Raw genomic sequence first — 16,549 nt, forward strand, 5'->3', positions numbered from 1 at the left:
CATTGGTGATAGTTTTTTTTTTTTTTAAATAGCTAGATGTGTTGGCACACACCTTTTTTTTTAAATTTTTTTTTTTTTATTTATTTGAGAGCGACAGACACAGAGAGAAAGACAGATAGAGGGAGAGAGAGAGAATGGGCGCGCCAGGGCTTCCAGCCTCTGCAAACAAACTCCAGACGCCTGTGCCCCCTTGTGCATCTGGCTAACGTGGGACCTGGGGAACCGAGCCTCGAACCGGGGTCCTTAGGCTTCACAGGCAAGCACTTAACCGCTAAGCCATCTCTCCAGCCCGGTGATAGTTTTTATAGGCAGATCATGTTACTCTGATAATTTCTTCTTGTCTCTCAGTTTGCAGGAGCTTGGAATATCTTTGAGTAGCCACACCTGAGATTAGGTGCACTTGGAGATATATACAGAGTTAGTTACACAACTTCCCCATCTAGCTGCTTGCAATCCTTTTCCTCTCTACTTCCAGCATAGCTGATGCCTCAGTAAGGGTCCAGCCTGTGAAACTTGAGTTATGGCACATCTGTGACTTCACTGGGAGGAACTGGCAGTGCAGTGGACCTGTGTCTACCTTCTGCCTTAACTCAATAGCCCTGTCACTAACTTTCTGCCCCCAGTGCTAGCTATGGAAAAATGCTGAGTGTTTGCAGTCATTAGGCCTTGCTACTGTTTTCAAGCCCATGAGAGCCTCCATCACCCGAATAACCAACACAGACAGCCTGACTGGTCTATGATCCCACCACCTTGTTCCAGACTACCTTTCAATCTCATTTTCAACCCTTACCTTAGTCTAATCCTTGGCTCCAATTGGGACCACTTATAATTCTCAAAAAAGCATTGCCAAACCAGGCGTGGGAGTGGTTAATCCCAGCACTTGGGAGGCAGAGGTAGGAGGATCACCATGAGTTTGAGGCCACCCTGAGGCTACATAGTGAATTACAGGTCAGCCTGAGCTAGAGTGAGACCCTACCTTGGAAAACAACAGCAACAACAAAAAGGCTTTGCCAGGCTGGAGAAATAATTTAGTGGTTAAGGTGCTTGCCTGTAAAGCCTAAAGACTGAGGTTCAATCCCCTAGTACCCATGTAAGCCAGATGCACAAGGTGGCACATGCATCTGGAGTACGTTTGTAGTGGCTGGAGGCCCTGGCACACCCATTATCTTTTTTTAATTAAAAATATATATTTATTTGAGAGAGAGAAAGAGGCAGAGAGAGAGAGAGAGAGAGAAAGAAAGAGAGAGAGAATGGGTACTCAGGGCCTCCAGTCACTGCAAACGGACTCCAGATGCATGCACCTCCTTGTGCATCTGGCTTACGTGGGTCCTGGAGAATGGAACCGGGATCCTTTGGCTTTGCAGGCAAACTCCTTAACCACTAAGCCATCTCTCCAGCCCAAGACCATTCTCTATCTGTCCCCCTCTCAAAATAAATGAATAAGTAAATAGATAAATAAATAAATAAATAATTTTTTGTTATTGCCATTTTAAGCCTTCCCATCTCTGCTAATGCCTTTCCTTTTTTCCTGGAAATAAAGTATACTTCCCCTTCCTGGCTGACTCCTGCCTTCTTGCTCAGCTCTTGACTCAGCATGGCATAGATAGCTTTGTATTTGCTAGTTCTTACCACATCTTCTATACTGGTCAGAGCTGCTGGAACACAGCAGCTAGTTTATCCATCTAGTGGCTCCTTCCCCAAACTGTGTCCAGACAGCCAGCTGCCGAAGTGCTCACTGCCACCATCCAAGCCCACGACAGTGTCCATTAGCTTCACTAGGGTTTCAGCAGAGGAGTACCCAGGGCCATGCAAGAAGTAGAAAGTGCACTTCTAAGCCAACCAGAATGATGACTACTAACACCCTTTGGTCCTAATTATCTTGTTTATTAAGTTTAAGCTGGATTTTAGAGAAAAAAGTGAGCAAATATTGCAATGTTGGGGACTACAACCATCGTTACTGCTGAGTGGGAGGCCTGTATATCTATGCTGTTTGCATCACACTCCCTGTACATGAGGAAGGCTGAGTTCAACTTGCCATATTGGAGGGGCAGTAGGTAGGGCAGGTAGGGTGGGCAGCTAAGGCGCTTTGATTATGCAGCCTCCAGTGCTAGGAGTGTGGTTCTTAGGAGACTCAGGCTCTTAGGTGCTGGGGCTGCTAGTGAGTCAGGGGCAAGGTTGTCAAAGGGTCAGCCCCAGCCCAGCAGCAAGGAGGAACCTGGAATGTGAGGAGAATCAGGCTGCAGGAACCAAAACGGAATCATAAGCCCAAGTAGGAGGCCTCTGTGGTCTCAGACCAGGATGAATCTCTGCGGGAAGATGATGGCTGCCGTTGGAGCCCTCTCTGATCAGGGCAGCCCAGGCGAATGAACAGCATCCACATTTGTTCTCTGAACTTGACCCCCACAAAGGCATAGAGCAGTGGGTTGAGGCAGCAGTGCATGTAGCCCATGCCTGAGGTGACTGACTTGGCCACATCCACATGGCTTTCTTGACCACAGTTGCGAGCCAAGAACCCCAGGTCCATGAAGATGTCTACCAGCACCACCAGGTGATAGGGGGTCCAACAGACAGCAAAGGCCACCACCACCACCACCACCAGTCGCATAGCTCGCAACCGTCGCTGACCTCTGGAAACCAGCAGCACAGCCAGGATGCGGGCATAGCAGTAGGCCATGACCAGCAGGGGCAGCAGAAAACCAGCCACCAGCTGTAGTATACGCAGTGCTGTGCGGCCCACCTGTGGGAAGTTGTACTGGCAAAGGGTGGCATTGAGGCGATCATCATGGTTGGCCGAAAGGAAGATTAAATCTGGGAGGGCAAAGAGCAGACAGAATCCCCAGACAACTATGCAAGTGAGGGTCACACGGGCCCGAGGCCCCCGGCGGTAGAGCTGGGTGGCATGTACTATGCTCAGATAGCGATCAAAGCTGATGCAGGCCAGCAGGAGGGCCCCCGCATAGAAGTTGATGTTGAAGAGGGCCCCTGCCACTTTGCAGAGACCAGAGCCAAAGACCCACTGGAGAGCAGCGTCCACTGCCCACAGTGGGAGTGTCAGCACCAGCAATGCATCAGCCATGGCAAGATGGAGCAGGAAAGTGTCGGTGCTACACAGGGCTGACCGCTGGCTCAGCAGCACGGCCACTACGGTGCCATTGCCCAGCAGCCCCAGCAGAAAGAGGAGGCTATAGAGTACTGGCAGGAAGGTCCGGTCAAAGTTCAGGCTGAAGTCCTGTGGGCAGGGTGGGGAGGCACAGCAGAAGTTGTTCTGACTTTCCCCATAGTCGTAGGAAGTATAGTTTTCCAGAAGGAAGGCAAAATCCGAGGCATCTAGCACTTGAACTTCACTTATCTGCCAAAGGAGGGAGGAAAGAGGGAAGGGAGACCATCTCTATAAAGGCCTGGCAGCTGTCCCACCCCTTTATGACTTGTTGCTTGTCTGATGAGTGTTTCTCTGAGCCACTCCTCTAGATCAAATCCTGTGTGGACACTACCTTTCTTCCTAGCCCACCACTCCTGAACTCCATCTGCCTGGAATGGTGAAGTGCCTTTCTTTCTTTCTTCCTTTCTTTCTTTCTTCCTTCTTTCTTTCTTTCCTTCCCTCCTTCCTTCCTTTCTTCCTTCCTTTTTTTCCCCCAAGGTAGGGTCTCACTGTAGCTCAGCTGTCCTGGAACTCTCTCTGTAGTCCCAGGCTGGCCTCAAACCCACAGCAATCCTCCTCCCTCTGCCTCCCGCGTCTGGGATTAAATGCGTGTGCCACCACGCCCAGCTTTAACTTTCTTAAAGGGTGCTTTCTGCTCAGTCTTTTGTGCCATCTCTGGGCCCAGGGATTCTAAACAGAAGGAAGAGCTTCCCACTGGGGTCCACAGTCTCCTAGAAACTGTCTTCTCTCTTCCTTTACCTCCCCAACCCTTCACTGTTTGTTGACCTCAGTGTTTTGGTCACATCTGGATCAACGACATGATACCCCATCATACCATCTTCCAGCCACTGGCTGTAGCCTTCCCTCTTCAGCCCTGTCTGGGAACCCTAAGTGCCTACCCCCTCATGAGGCCTCTCTACAAATGACTGAGCATTCCCCATGCACCATGTTTGCTTCAGAACCTCCCCTACCCAGAGGCGTGTGCAACTACCTAGGTGCTCACTGAGCTCCCTGCCCAAGGTCTAGCAGAACTTTTTTTTTTTTTTTTGAGATGAGATTACGGTGGCTAAGCTGGTCTCAAAGTGTTGGGCTCAAGTGATCCTTCTTCTCTGCCTCCTAAGTGGCTTGGACTATGGAGGCATGCTGCACCCTCACCCTCACCCTGAACCACCCAGAACTTCAGACCTCCCCACTGTCAATTCAATCTGGCAAACAAGGGCCAAGGTTCCAAGTCAGAACTAATGGGAGCCTCAGCGATTACCAATGCTAAGCCTCCACACTGCCCTCCTGCATTTGGCAGATGAGATATGCAAGCCACAGAGAGAGGAGACATGCCTGTGGTCCATCAGGCTTCCTAATTCCTTCTAGTGCTCTTATCACCACCACCCCTACAACCTCAGGCTACTTATCCAGTCCTCTGGTGCCCCTGGGCTGTTGGTCAGATCTGACCTATCCCTGGTGCCCTAAACTAGCCACTCAGAGCTATAGTTTGTCTGGACTGGGCAGAAGAACTTACCTCAAGGACCATTCTGGGCTGGTATTCTGGCTGCCGAGATGGTATGCTGCCTGTTTCTCTGCTTTAACACTTGTGGTTGGAGACTTGAAGTACACAGAGGAAGTTAGGGTTTCAGGGTTCTCAACACAGCCTTTTCCAGGGGGTTTTCTATAGTAGATCTCTCCTACTCAGGAGGGTGAGTTCCTACCCTAGCCATTCTTGTGACCAAGTGAAGCCACTTTGGCAGAGCTGACCATAAGCCTTGAACTGTGACAAATCTGAGGTTCTTTTCATAAAGAACCAAACAGTTCTAGGAGCAGGCAGGACATTTTATTTGATGGAAATGCCTGAAGGTACGCTGAAGGTGCCTCCCCCTCACCCAGCACTCTGGGATTAGATTTGTATTAGAACTGGGTTATGGTAGGGTATGGTATCAATCAGAACTTTTCATGGGGAAGGAAGATTTCTCCCCTAATTTGATCTGTCTTAACACTGGTGGATATTTTATCATTATAATGAGATTATAATTTACCCAAGGTTATCTGGAGTGTCCATATTGCATTCAGACCGGATGGAGCTGGTCTAGGGCACCCTCCCCCCACCAGCAACTGGGAGTATGATGATTCACTGGTTGGCAGCTGGAAACATGTGTGTAAATAATCAGTATAGCTGACAGGACAATAAGCTATTGGTAATATTGAGGTTCAGTCTGGTAACAGGACCCTGAAGGCTGGGCCCTGGGCAAGATCCTGGAGTGACTGGGTGAGGACAAGTTCTTTGAGGGAAGGGGTCAGAAAGAGAAGCCATATGGTAGGGAAGTAGAGGGCAATCCTGCTGTCAGGTGCAAGAAATACTTCTGTAATACACTGCTCATGCTTAGGGAGATAGAATGATGTGTTCTGCTGTCATGGGGCTATGCCTACTTGTACTGACCCACCTCAAAGTGTGCGATCTGGAAAGGAGATCAACCCACTTAAAATTATTATTATTATTATTATTATTATTATTATTATTATTTTGTTTTTCAAGGTAGGGGCTTGCTCTAGCTCAGGCTGACCTGGAATTAGTTCCAGGCTGGCCTCAAACTCATGGCAATCCTCTTACCTTTGCCTCCCAAGTGCTGATATTAAAGGTGTGTGCCACCACGCCTGCTTATTATTATTGTTTTGATTCTTTATGACAGGGTCTCCTCATTCAATAGCCCAGCCTGGCCAGCAATTCACTCTGTAATCCAGGCTGGTGCCAAGTTTATAGCAATCCCCCTGTTTCAGTCTTCCAAGTATTGGGATTACATGCATGAGCCATTACATGCATCAGCACAAAAATTCTAATATTTTAAGGAAATCCTTCAAATTCAAATTAGTTCTTCGGGGCTGAAGAAGATGGCTCAGTGGCTAAAAGGTGCTTGCTTGCTTGTAAAATCAATTCTTTGGGGACTGGGAAGATGGTTCAGCAATTAAAGGCACTTGTTTGCAAAACTTGCCCACTGAGGTTCAATTCCCAAACCACCCACATGAAACAGATGAAAAAAATCATGCAGGGAATTATGTCAATCTTCCTAAATATATGGAGGTAGTCTTTGTGACCTAGTATATGGTCTATTTTAGAGAATGTTCCATGGGCTGCTGAGAAGAATGTGTAGTCTGTGGATTTGGGATGGGAAGTTCTGTAGATGTCCGTTAGGTCTAAGTGTTCTATGGTTTTGTTGAGCTCTCTTACTTCCCTGTTGAGTTTCTGTTTGGATGATCTGTCTATTACTGATAATGGTGTGTTGAAGTCCCCAGCAATGATGGTGTTGGTGGTAATTTCTGTTTTATTGTCAAGTAGGTTTTGTTTTATGAACTGTGGTGCCCCTGTGTTTGGTACATACCGATTTATGATTGTAATATCCTCTTGATGGATTGTTCCCTTGATAAGTAGGAAGTAGCCTTCTTTGTCTTTTTTGATTATTTTTGGTTTGAAGTCAATTTTGTCCAATATTAATATAGCTACAGCTGCTTGTTTCTTATTCCCATTCGCTTGGAATATTGTTTTCCACCCTTTCACCCTAAGGAGGTTTCTGTCTTTAGTGGTAAGGTAGGTTTCTTGAAGGCAGCAGATTGAGGGGTCTAAGTTTTTGATCCACCCTGTTAGCTTGTGTCTCTTGATGGGTGAATTAAGGCCATTAATATTTAGGGTAATGACTGTGAGATTTGATTTGATCCCTGCCATGTTGTGGTGGTAGAGGTGTGTTGGTGTTTTCATGGAATTTGAAATTTTTTGTGTCTACTCTGGGTTTGGTTGTTGTGATCTGCTTCTTGTAGGCATTTGTGTTTGGTTATTTGTTTCTTCTCTCAAATCGATGCCAGGAGTGGTGGCGCACACCTTTAATCCCAGCACATCTGTGACCATAGCTTCCTCAAGCCTGTCTGAAGAGGTTTGAGGTCTCTGGACTTCTGCATATGAGGAAAAACAATTTCAAAAGTCTGTATTTGTTCATTTTAAAGGACTTAGATTGCAACTATGTTCATTAAACTTTTTTGGTCATTTTTTCCTTTTTTTTAAACTTTCTTTTGGCTGTGTACATTGGATGCTTTATTCTCCATAGAGTGATTGATACATGCTAATGTGGGTTGGGCTTGGGCTAATGTCCTCATATGTATGGAACTGAATAAAGTGGGTCTCTGAGTAATCTGATTTGCCTTCATGTGGAGATGGAGATGGGTGTTACAGCCAGAGATCTGTTCAGTACTGAGCTGGTTTTGGCCTGGAATGTAAAGGAGTTAAGGCAGCTTTCACTGTCCTGCTGGGCTTGGAGGGCTTTCTATACCATGTCTTCCCACTGGGTATCCAATATCTCCTGAGCCTAGGCAGGAACCCTTGGTTCAGACAGGCTTATTCCAGCCATCGTCCTTTTCACCAGCTCTACATTTCTGGGTCCATGGGAACAGAGATGTGGCTGCTCAGTGCTGCAGCCCCCTCCTCCTTTTCATCCTCAGTCTCTAATGGTGGGTCTGTCAGGTGAAGCCCCAGGGCCTGGATCAGATCCTGGATGTCAGCAACTACATTTTCTCCCTCAGCCACTGGTGCTAATTACACTTGCTCCTGTTCAGGATGTTGACTGAGGGGCTGGTAGGAGAACCCCCTGGGGCCTACCCCTGTTTCTTCCTGCTCTTCCTCAGGTTCTTTGCTGCTCCAATCCCCAGTTCTTTTTGTAGGGCCCTGATGTGGTCCCAGTTCCTCAGTGTGGTTGGGGAAGATCCGTTCAGGGCCCATGGTATCTCCCCTAGAACTACTGTTGCCATCCGGGCATGGGCCTCTGCAAGCCCTACGGCCAGACCCTTTTTAAACTTTTTAAAATTGACATCTTCTATAATTATAGATAATAAACCATGATAATACCCTCCCTTCCCCCACTTTGTCCTTCACAAATCCACTCTCCACCATATCCCCTCCACTTTACAATTAGTCTCTCTTTATTTTGATGCCATCATCTTTTCCTCCTATTATGAGTCTTGTGTAGGTAGTACTAGGCACTGTGAGGTCATGGATATCAAAGCCAAGTTGTGTCTGGAAGATTGCATTGTAAGCCTTCTTACGCTTCTTTTGGATCTTACATTCTTTTTTCCACCTCTTCCACAATGGACCCTGAGCCTTGGAGGGTGTGATAGAGTTGTTTCAGTGATGAACACTGCTGTCACTTCTCAGCACTGTTATGCCTTCTGAGACATCCCAGTGGTCACCGCCGTCTGAAAAGAGAAGTTTCTCTAACCAAAAGTGAGAGTAGCATTAATATATGGGTATGAACGTTAAGAAAAGTGCTTATAGCTGGGTATGGTGATGCACACCTTTAATCCCAGTACTTGGGAGGCAGAGGTAGGCAGATCACCGTGAGTTCAAGGCTACCTTGAGACTACATAGTGAATTCTGGCTTGGCCTGGGCTAGAGCAAGACCCTAACTTGAAAAACCAAAAACAAACAAACAAAACAAAACAAAAAAACACCCCCAAAAGAAAAGTGCTTTATAGGGCAGTTTGGGCATAATATATGCATTTAGCTAGAGAACAGTAGGCATTATACCCCTGGGGCTCATGGGCTCATGACCTCCCTCACCATGGGCTTTTGACTAGGTTTCCAGTACCAAGCATGTATTTCCTTCCATGGATCAGGCCTCCAGTCCAATTAGAGAGTGGTTGTTTTCCCCCCCATAACAGATCTGCCACTATTTCACCCATTGGCTCATTTGGCCTAGCTGGCCAAACTTAAGGCTTGCAGTATCCACTGTTGTTTATCACCACTGCTGACTTCTCTCCCCCATAGGTCTGCATGCAGCATAGCTTTTTCCAGCTTTCTGTCAGCTGATCTACAGGGAGGAGGTTTTCAGCTCAGCTCCAGCAGGATTTCTCAGTGACCTTGCAGTCCAAGTATGTGGAGTCTTCAGCAATAGAGTCTTACCATCTACTTCTGGTAGGAAACCAAGAGCCTTGGCAATGGCATGTAATGTTAAACATTTTCAGTTACTTATTTGAAAGACAGAGACACAGAGAAAGAGGCAGACAGAGAGAATGAGTTTACCAGGGTCTCCTGCTGCTACAAGCAAACTCCAGACACATGTACCACTTTGTGCATCTGGCTTTACATGGTTACTGGGGAATTGAATCTGGGCTGTTAGGCTTTGTGAGTAAGTACCTTTAACCAATAAGCCATCTCTCCAGTCCCTCTACTCTGAATTCTGCATCTCCAAAACTAGGACTACCTTTTTTTGTTGTTGTTGTTCTTTTAGCTAATATATCAGGGTATAGAGCTGGAGGGGGGCGATGAATTGTGTTAATAAACAAGACACACTCTATTTTATTTCATTTTACTTTTGGTTTTTCATCTTTTTGGCTGTAAAATGTTTTTTATTGTATTTTATTTACTTATTTTAAATAGCAACCCTGAGAAGAGCACGCAGGTCCCCCTTTTTTCTTATCTTTTTTTTTTTAAATATTTATTTATTTGAGACCGACAGACAGATAGATAGATAGAGAATGGATGTACCAGGGCCTCCAGCCACTGCAAATGAGCTCCAGACGCAGGCCCCCCCTTGTGCATCTGGCTTACGTGGGTTCTGGGAAATCGAGCCTCGAGGTCCTTAGGCTTCACAGGCAAGCGCTTAACTGCTAAGCCATCTCTCCAGCCCTTATTGTATTTTATTTATTTGAGAGAGAGAGAAAGGGCGGGGGAGAGAGAGAATATGGACACACCAGGTCCTCTAGACACTGCAAATGAACTCCAAACGCATGCGCCATCTTATGCATCTGGCTTACATGGTTCCTGGAGAATAGAAACTGGGTCCTTTTTTTTTTTTTTTTTTTGGTGGTGTTGTTTCTTTTCTTTTTTTTTTTAATTTTATTTATTTATTTATTTGAGAGCGACAGACACAGAGAGAAAGACAGATAGATAGAGGGAGAGAGAGAGAATGGGCGCGCCAGGGCCTCCAGCCTCTGCAAACGAACTCCAGACACGTGCGCCCCCTTGTGCATCTGGCTAACGTGGGACCTGGGGAACCGAGCCTCGAACCGGGGTCCTTAGGCTTCACAGGCAAGCGCTTAACCGCTAAGCCATCTCTCCAGCCCTGTTGTGGTTTTTCAAGGTAGGGTTTCACTCTAGCTCAGGCTGACCTGAAATTCACTCCATAGTCTCAGGTGGCCACAAACTCATGGTGATCCTACTACCTATGTCTCCCAAGTGCTGGGATTAAAGGTGTGTGCCACCACGCCTGGCATGGCCTTTTTGTTTGTTTGTTTGTTTTTCGAGGTAGGGTCTCACTCTAGCCCAGGCTGACCTGGAATTCATTATGGAGTCTCAGGGTAGCCTTGAACTCACGGTGATCCTCCTATCTCTGCCTCCTGAGTGCTGGGATTAAAGGTGTGCACCACCACACCTGGCCTGTTTTTTTTTTTATGCAAGAGTCCAAGAATGAGAGAAAGAAGGAGGGAGAGAATTGGTGCAGCAGGGCCTCCAGTCACCGTAATTGAACTCTAAACCTATGTACTACCTTGTGTGCATGTGCAATCTTGCATGCTTCTGTCACTTTGTGTGTCTGGCTTATGTGGGATCTGAAGAGTTGAATGTGAGTCCTTAGGTTTTTTAGGCAAGCGCCTTAAATGCTAAGTCATTTCTCCAGCCCGTTTTTCTTTTTTGGTTTCTTCGATGTAGGTTCTCACTCTAGCCTAGGCTGACCTGGAATTCACTATGTAGTCTCAGGGTGGCCTTGAACTCTTGGTGATCTTCCTACCTCTGCCTCACTGGTGCTGGGATTAAAGGCGTGTGCCACCACACCCTGCTCCAAAATATTTTTTTTAATATTTCTATTTATTACTTATTTTCAAACAGAGAGACATAAAGAGAGAGAAAATGGGCATGCCAGGGCCTCTTGCCACGGCAAACAAACTCTAGATGCAAGTGCCATTTTGTGTATCTGCCTTTGCATGTGTACTGTGGAACTGAACCTGGCCATCAGGCTTTGCAAGAAAGCTCCTTTAACCACTGAGCAATTTCTTCAGCAAAATAAAAAAAAATTCTTTTGGTTTTTCAAGGTAAAAAAAAAATGTACATATTAAATTATATATATTAAATAAATTTAATTATATATATATATAATTTATTTGAGAGAGAAAGTCAAAGAGAGAGAGAGCATGGGAACACCAGGGCCTCTAGCCATTGCAAACAAATTCCAGACACGAGCCAGTGTGTGCATCTGGCTTTATGTGGGTACTGGAGGATTGAACCTGGGTACTTTGGTTTTGCAGGCAAGTGCCTTAACTGCTAAACCATCTCTCCAGCCCCATAAAAATATTTTTTTAAGAGCTAAGCATGTTTTTTTTTTTTGTTTGTTTGTTTGGGTAGGGTCTTGCTGTAGCCTATACTGTCCTGGAACTTACTGTAGTCCTCTCTAGGTCTGAACTCCCAGTGATCCTCCTACGTCAGCCTCCCAAGTGTTAGTATTAAAGGCGTATGCCACCATCTCTGGCTTTTTATTATTTTATTATGATTTTTTTTTTTCTGGTTACAGGCTGACCTGGAATTCACTATGTAGTCTCAGGGTGGCCTCAAACTTGTGGCAACCCTCCTTCCTCTGCCTCCAAAGTGCTGGGATTCTGGCCTATTATTTTTTAAAGATTTTTTTAAACTTTATTTTTATTTATTTATTTGAGAGAAAGAGGGAGAGAGAGAATGGGTGTGCCTGGGCCTGCAGCCACTGCAAACAAACTCCGGACACATGAGCCCCCTTGTGCATCTGGCTTATGTGGGTCCTGGGGAATCAAACAGAGGTCGTTTGGCTTTGCAGGTAAACATGCTAACTGCTAAGCTTCAGCCCTATTATTTAAGCACAATTCTTACTGATGTAAAACAAAAAACCTTCAGGAAGTAATAAAATTTATAAGGCTCTGAAAGTAAGTCCTGGGAAGTTCCTGAAATTTAAAAGATTCAGAAGGTCCCTCCTCAAGGTTATGTAAGCAGTAACAATTGCTGGGGAGTAAATTCTCAAACCAGCTGAGCTACCTGCAAGTTGTGCGCGGAATACCAGGGATGCAGCTTTTGTGAGTCCCCCATGCTAGGGTGCACTTTTTGGTGATGTAGCTGCTTTGAGTCATCCATATTCTTGTAAGCAACCCCAATAGACTTGGGCTAGACTTGGGTGGAATTGCTTTGGCCTGTCATCTGTGCCCTATCTTGGGTAAACATGTGTTTACATCTCCTCAGAAAAAAGGGCTGGAGAGATAGCTCAGCAGTTAAGGCACTTGCCCACAAAGCCTAAGAATCTGAGTTCAGTTCCTCAGTACCTACTTAAAGTCAGATGCATAAGGTAGTGCATATGCCTGGCAACAAACACCTCTTTTTAAAGTATTTTTTTGTTTATTTTTATTTATTTGAGAGCGACAGAGAGAGAGAGAGAAAGAGGGAGAGAGAGTGGGCGCACCAGGGCTTCCAGCCACTGCAAACTAACTCCAGACACGTGCATCTGGCTAACGTGGGTCCTGGGGAATTGAACCTTGAACCAGGGTCCTTAGGCCTCACAGGCGAGTGCTTAACCACTAAGCCATCTCTCCAGCCTAAACACCTCTTTATAAAATGGAGTGTGAAGCCAGGTGTGGTGGTGCACGCCTTTCATCCCAGCACTTGGGAGGCAGAGGTAGGAGGATTACTGCGAGTTTGAGGCCAACCTGAGGCTCCATAATGAATTCCAGGACAGCCTGGGCTAGAGTGAAACCCTACTTCAATGCAAAACCTTGAAGGTCTTCTCAGCCTGAGGATGATGGCTTTTGTCAGAATGAATCAATGCTGCCAGTTCCTCAAAATTCATTATCTCAGACCAGAGAGAGATGGCTTAGCAGTTAAGGTACTTGCCTGCAAAACCAAAGCACCCAGGTTCAATTCCCCAGGACTCATGTAAGCCAGATGCACAGGTAGTACATGTGTCTGGGGATTGTTTGCAGTGGCTGGAGGCCCCAGTGCATCCATTCTCTGTCCCTCTTTCTCTCTGCCTCTTTCTCTCTCTCATAAATAAATAAATTATTAAAAAATAACAAATTTACCTTTAAAAAATTCATTTTCTAATGCTGTAACTTCAACCCCAAGCACATGGTCACAACTCAAGCCACTTTCTCTTCCAACTGTCAGTAGCACTAGCTACAAGTACATTACTCTGCTTGTTAGTCCACTGCTGTAACCAAGGCCACTTCAGCCAACTCCGCTGAACTGAAATTACTGCTGCTGCCATGGTCTGCTACATCTCTCAGCAGAGTTGACCAATACTGCAAAGTTGGAGAGTCCCCATAAGAGAAGAGCCAAGTGGACCCATTCCTTCAGCCTAACCAGTTATCCAGTCCCACCAGAAACCTCCAACTCAACTGTAGACAATCCTAAAAGATGGCCAGAGCCCAGAGTCTAGGAGTCTCAGAACTATTTCCTTTCTTCTGTCTCCCTCTCATCTTCCTCAACCCCAAACTGTCCATGTTTTAATTATGCCCGGGATTCTGAACCCACCTCCTGTTATGGTCATTGAGAGTTGTCTTTCCCCCCTCCCTGTCTGCCCACACCGGGTCTGAGATCTTAGAAGCCCTAACTACTATTCTAGTGATTGACTAAGCCTTTCTGTACCTAAGCTGAGAGGAGAAACAACTTCTTCCCAGCCACCATCTGTTGACTCTGGATAGAGAAATTCAAAGTCTCACTTCCCCCCAAAATTTCAACAGAGGGTTCAGCCAACCTGGCTTCTGTAGGTTTGAGTCAATCCTCCTCCCCTACCCACGTCCCAAATACCCCAAGCAGCTGTAGTGCAAGATATACCTTCTTCCTAGGAAAAGTCTTAAAAATGACTCTTCTTGGGCTGGAGAGATGGCTTAGCGGTTAAGCGCTTGCCTGTGAAGCCTAAGGACCCCGGTTCGAGGCTCGGTTCCCCAGGTCCCACGTTAGCCAGATGCACAAGGGAGCGCACGCGTCTGGAGTTCGTTTGCAGAGGCTGGAAGCCCTGGCGCGCCCATTCTCTCTCTCTTCCTCTGTCTTTCTTTCTGTGTCTGTCGCTCTCAAATAAATAAATAAAATTTAAAAAAAAATGACTCTTCTTCTACTAGGTGGTTCAGAGTCCTTTTCTACAGCTCAGAAGCCTGGTACTTTCTTTCCTGGCATTAAAATAAAACTTTGGGTCAACCCCCCCCCAAAAAACCCAAAAACTATTGGTCTCATGGTCGTCTATTTCCTATTCCAAACTGACAAGAAGCACCTAGTAGCCTAAGAAAATGGGTAAATTGGGCTGGAGAGATGGCTTAGCGGTTAAGGCACTTGCCTACAAAGCCAAAGGACCCAGGTTCAATTCCCCAGGACCCATGTAAGCCAGATGCACAAGGGGCACATGCATCTGTAGTTCGCCTGCAGCTGCTGGAGGATTTGTGCGCCCATTCTCTATCTGCCTCTCTCCTCTCTCTCTCTCTCTCTCTCAAATAAATAAATAAAAATATATTTGAAAAAACAACAAAAAGAAGAAAATGGGTAAATTACCCCCACCCCCATGAAAGCCCTGACTAAGAAACTGAAACATCACCAGGGACCAATTCCCTCACTCTCCCCGCCCAGGCACCCACTCTGGAAACTAGAAAAAGATCTGCCTTTCAGCTGCGGGCCTGCATAAATGAGCTGGCCATGTTTCCCCATATTCTTCCATAGACACCAGCTGTTCAATGGTCAGTTTGGATAGATATTACTACCTGTCCAAGCTCACATAGTTCCTCTGCATTCAACTGCCTGACTTCCTTTGTGGCCCAGTTAATGTCAACCAGGGAACCTGGATCTTTTAAGTCCATTCTTTGGAGTATCTTCTTTATGATATGAGAATTTGGGGTATCTTTAAGAGTGCTAGAGACTTTCTCAGCTCTTTTGTTTGTTTTCTGAGGTAGGGTCTTGCTCTGTCCCATGCTGACCTGGCATTTACTCTGTATTCTCAGGGTGGTCTCAAACTCATGGCCATCCTTCTACCTCTACCTCCCAAGTGCTTGAAGCCTCCATACCTGGCTTCCTTCTTTCTGGGAAGGGAAACTCCTTTCTAGGGAAGGACTCAGGTTGAGTTTAAGGAAAAGCAGATGTAGGGAGGGAACTTCTTCTTTGTTGTTGTTCATTTTTATTTATTTGAGAGTGACAGAGAGAGAAAGAGGCAGATAGGGAGAGAGAGAATGGGCGTGCCAGGGCTTCCAGCCACTGCAAACGAATTCCAGACGCATGCGCCCCCTTGTGCATCTGGCTAACGTGGGTCCTGGAGAATCCAGCCTCGAACCGGGGTCCTTAGGCTTCACAGGCAAGTGCTTAACCGCTAAGCCATCTCTCCAGCCTTGGAGGGAACTCCTTTAGGGAGAAACCACTGAGCCATCTCTCCAGCTTCATGGTAAGTTTTGATGCCACAGTGGTAGTTACTCCTTACCCTCAAACAGTTGGGCCTGGGGCCAGGGGAAACTACCAGCCTTATCTGACCTTCTAGATTGTTTTTTTCTGGTCCCAAGCAGCTCCCGACCAGATCAGAGCCATGCCCTGCTTATGTGGGAGGACTGCCTAGCCAAAACCCTACAACCTGAGTTCTGGTCTAAGGGTCTGTCTGCTTCTGCCAGCAGGGAAGGATGAGGAGGAAGTTAGTCAGAGCGAAGCTGCTAGGGCCCCACCTGTGGTCAAGGTGTGAAATGTGCACCTGGTTCTTCTTTGCCACTAGTCCTCCTGTTGTTTTTCATTCTTTCACACCTCTGGGCTGTGGTTTGAAGAGATGGGAGGCTCAGTCTTTGGGCCCAGTCTCTCACAGGAAAGAGGGGCCCTGATCAGGGACAAGAGCTATTTCCTCCTCTCCCCCAGTCTGCTGCTTCTCAGCCTCTCCAGCTCTTCCGAATGCTGTCCCCTCCCTGCTTCCAAGCCCTGTTCCAAAAGCTCCTAGACTCAGCCGACAGGCAGCCCCCAGTCATCAAGAGAGCAGGCCTAGGCAGGCCAAAGGCTCAGGAAACCAAGAAGATTCCCAGCCTTGCGTATCGGCCTCTCACTATGCTAGGACTCCGGGCTTCCTCTTTTTTGTTGGCCCTGAATTTCCCAGGGGAAGGAGGACTCAAGTTACAAAGAGGCCCAGGCCCTGGGGAAAACACATTCCCTTCCTCTGCCCCCTCATTGCGCACCTCTGAGCCTCCTGGGACTCAAACCCTTTCAAAAGGCTGGGAACATGTGCTAGGACCCAGGGAGTTGATAGGGTGGGACAAGCCCTTGCCTTTGGGGTAGGGCCAGGTCTAGCAGGGTGAAAGTAACACCTGACATTTATGGGTTACTTTTTCTCAGGTGCTGTTCTAAGTGGTTTGCAGTTCTTATTTTGTTAGGTTTGAGCGAAGGTCTATGTAGCCCAGGCTGGTCTCAAATTGCTGGTATTACAT

General features: G+C 46.6%; 1 protein-coding gene and 1 pseudogene across 1 annotated transcript; both read right to left on the reverse strand.

The window, feature by feature from the left end:
• Positions 1-2,257: 2,257 nt before the first annotated feature.
• On the reverse strand, positions 2,258-4,667 carry Cxcr3 (C-X-C motif chemokine receptor 3). The gene is made up of 2 exons (XM_004660914.2): positions 4,656-4,667; positions 2,258-3,388 (listed from the first exon to the last, which is right to left on the reverse strand). The coding sequence occupies exons 1-2, from the start codon at positions 4,665-4,667 to the stop codon at positions 2,258-2,260; spliced, it is 1,143 nt and encodes a 380-aa protein (XP_004660971.1).
• Positions 4,668-7,317: 2,650 nt separating this feature from the next.
• The window catches only part of LOC101599666, a 59,964-nt pseudogene continuing 50,732 nt past the window's right edge, over positions 7,318-16,549 (reverse strand).

This window comes from Jaculus jaculus, chromosome X (assembly GCF_020740685.1).
Source record: "Jaculus jaculus isolate mJacJac1 chromosome X, mJacJac1.mat.Y.cur, whole genome shotgun sequence".
In the NCBI taxonomy this organism is placed as follows: domain Eukaryota; kingdom Metazoa; phylum Chordata; class Mammalia; order Rodentia; family Dipodidae; genus Jaculus; species Jaculus jaculus.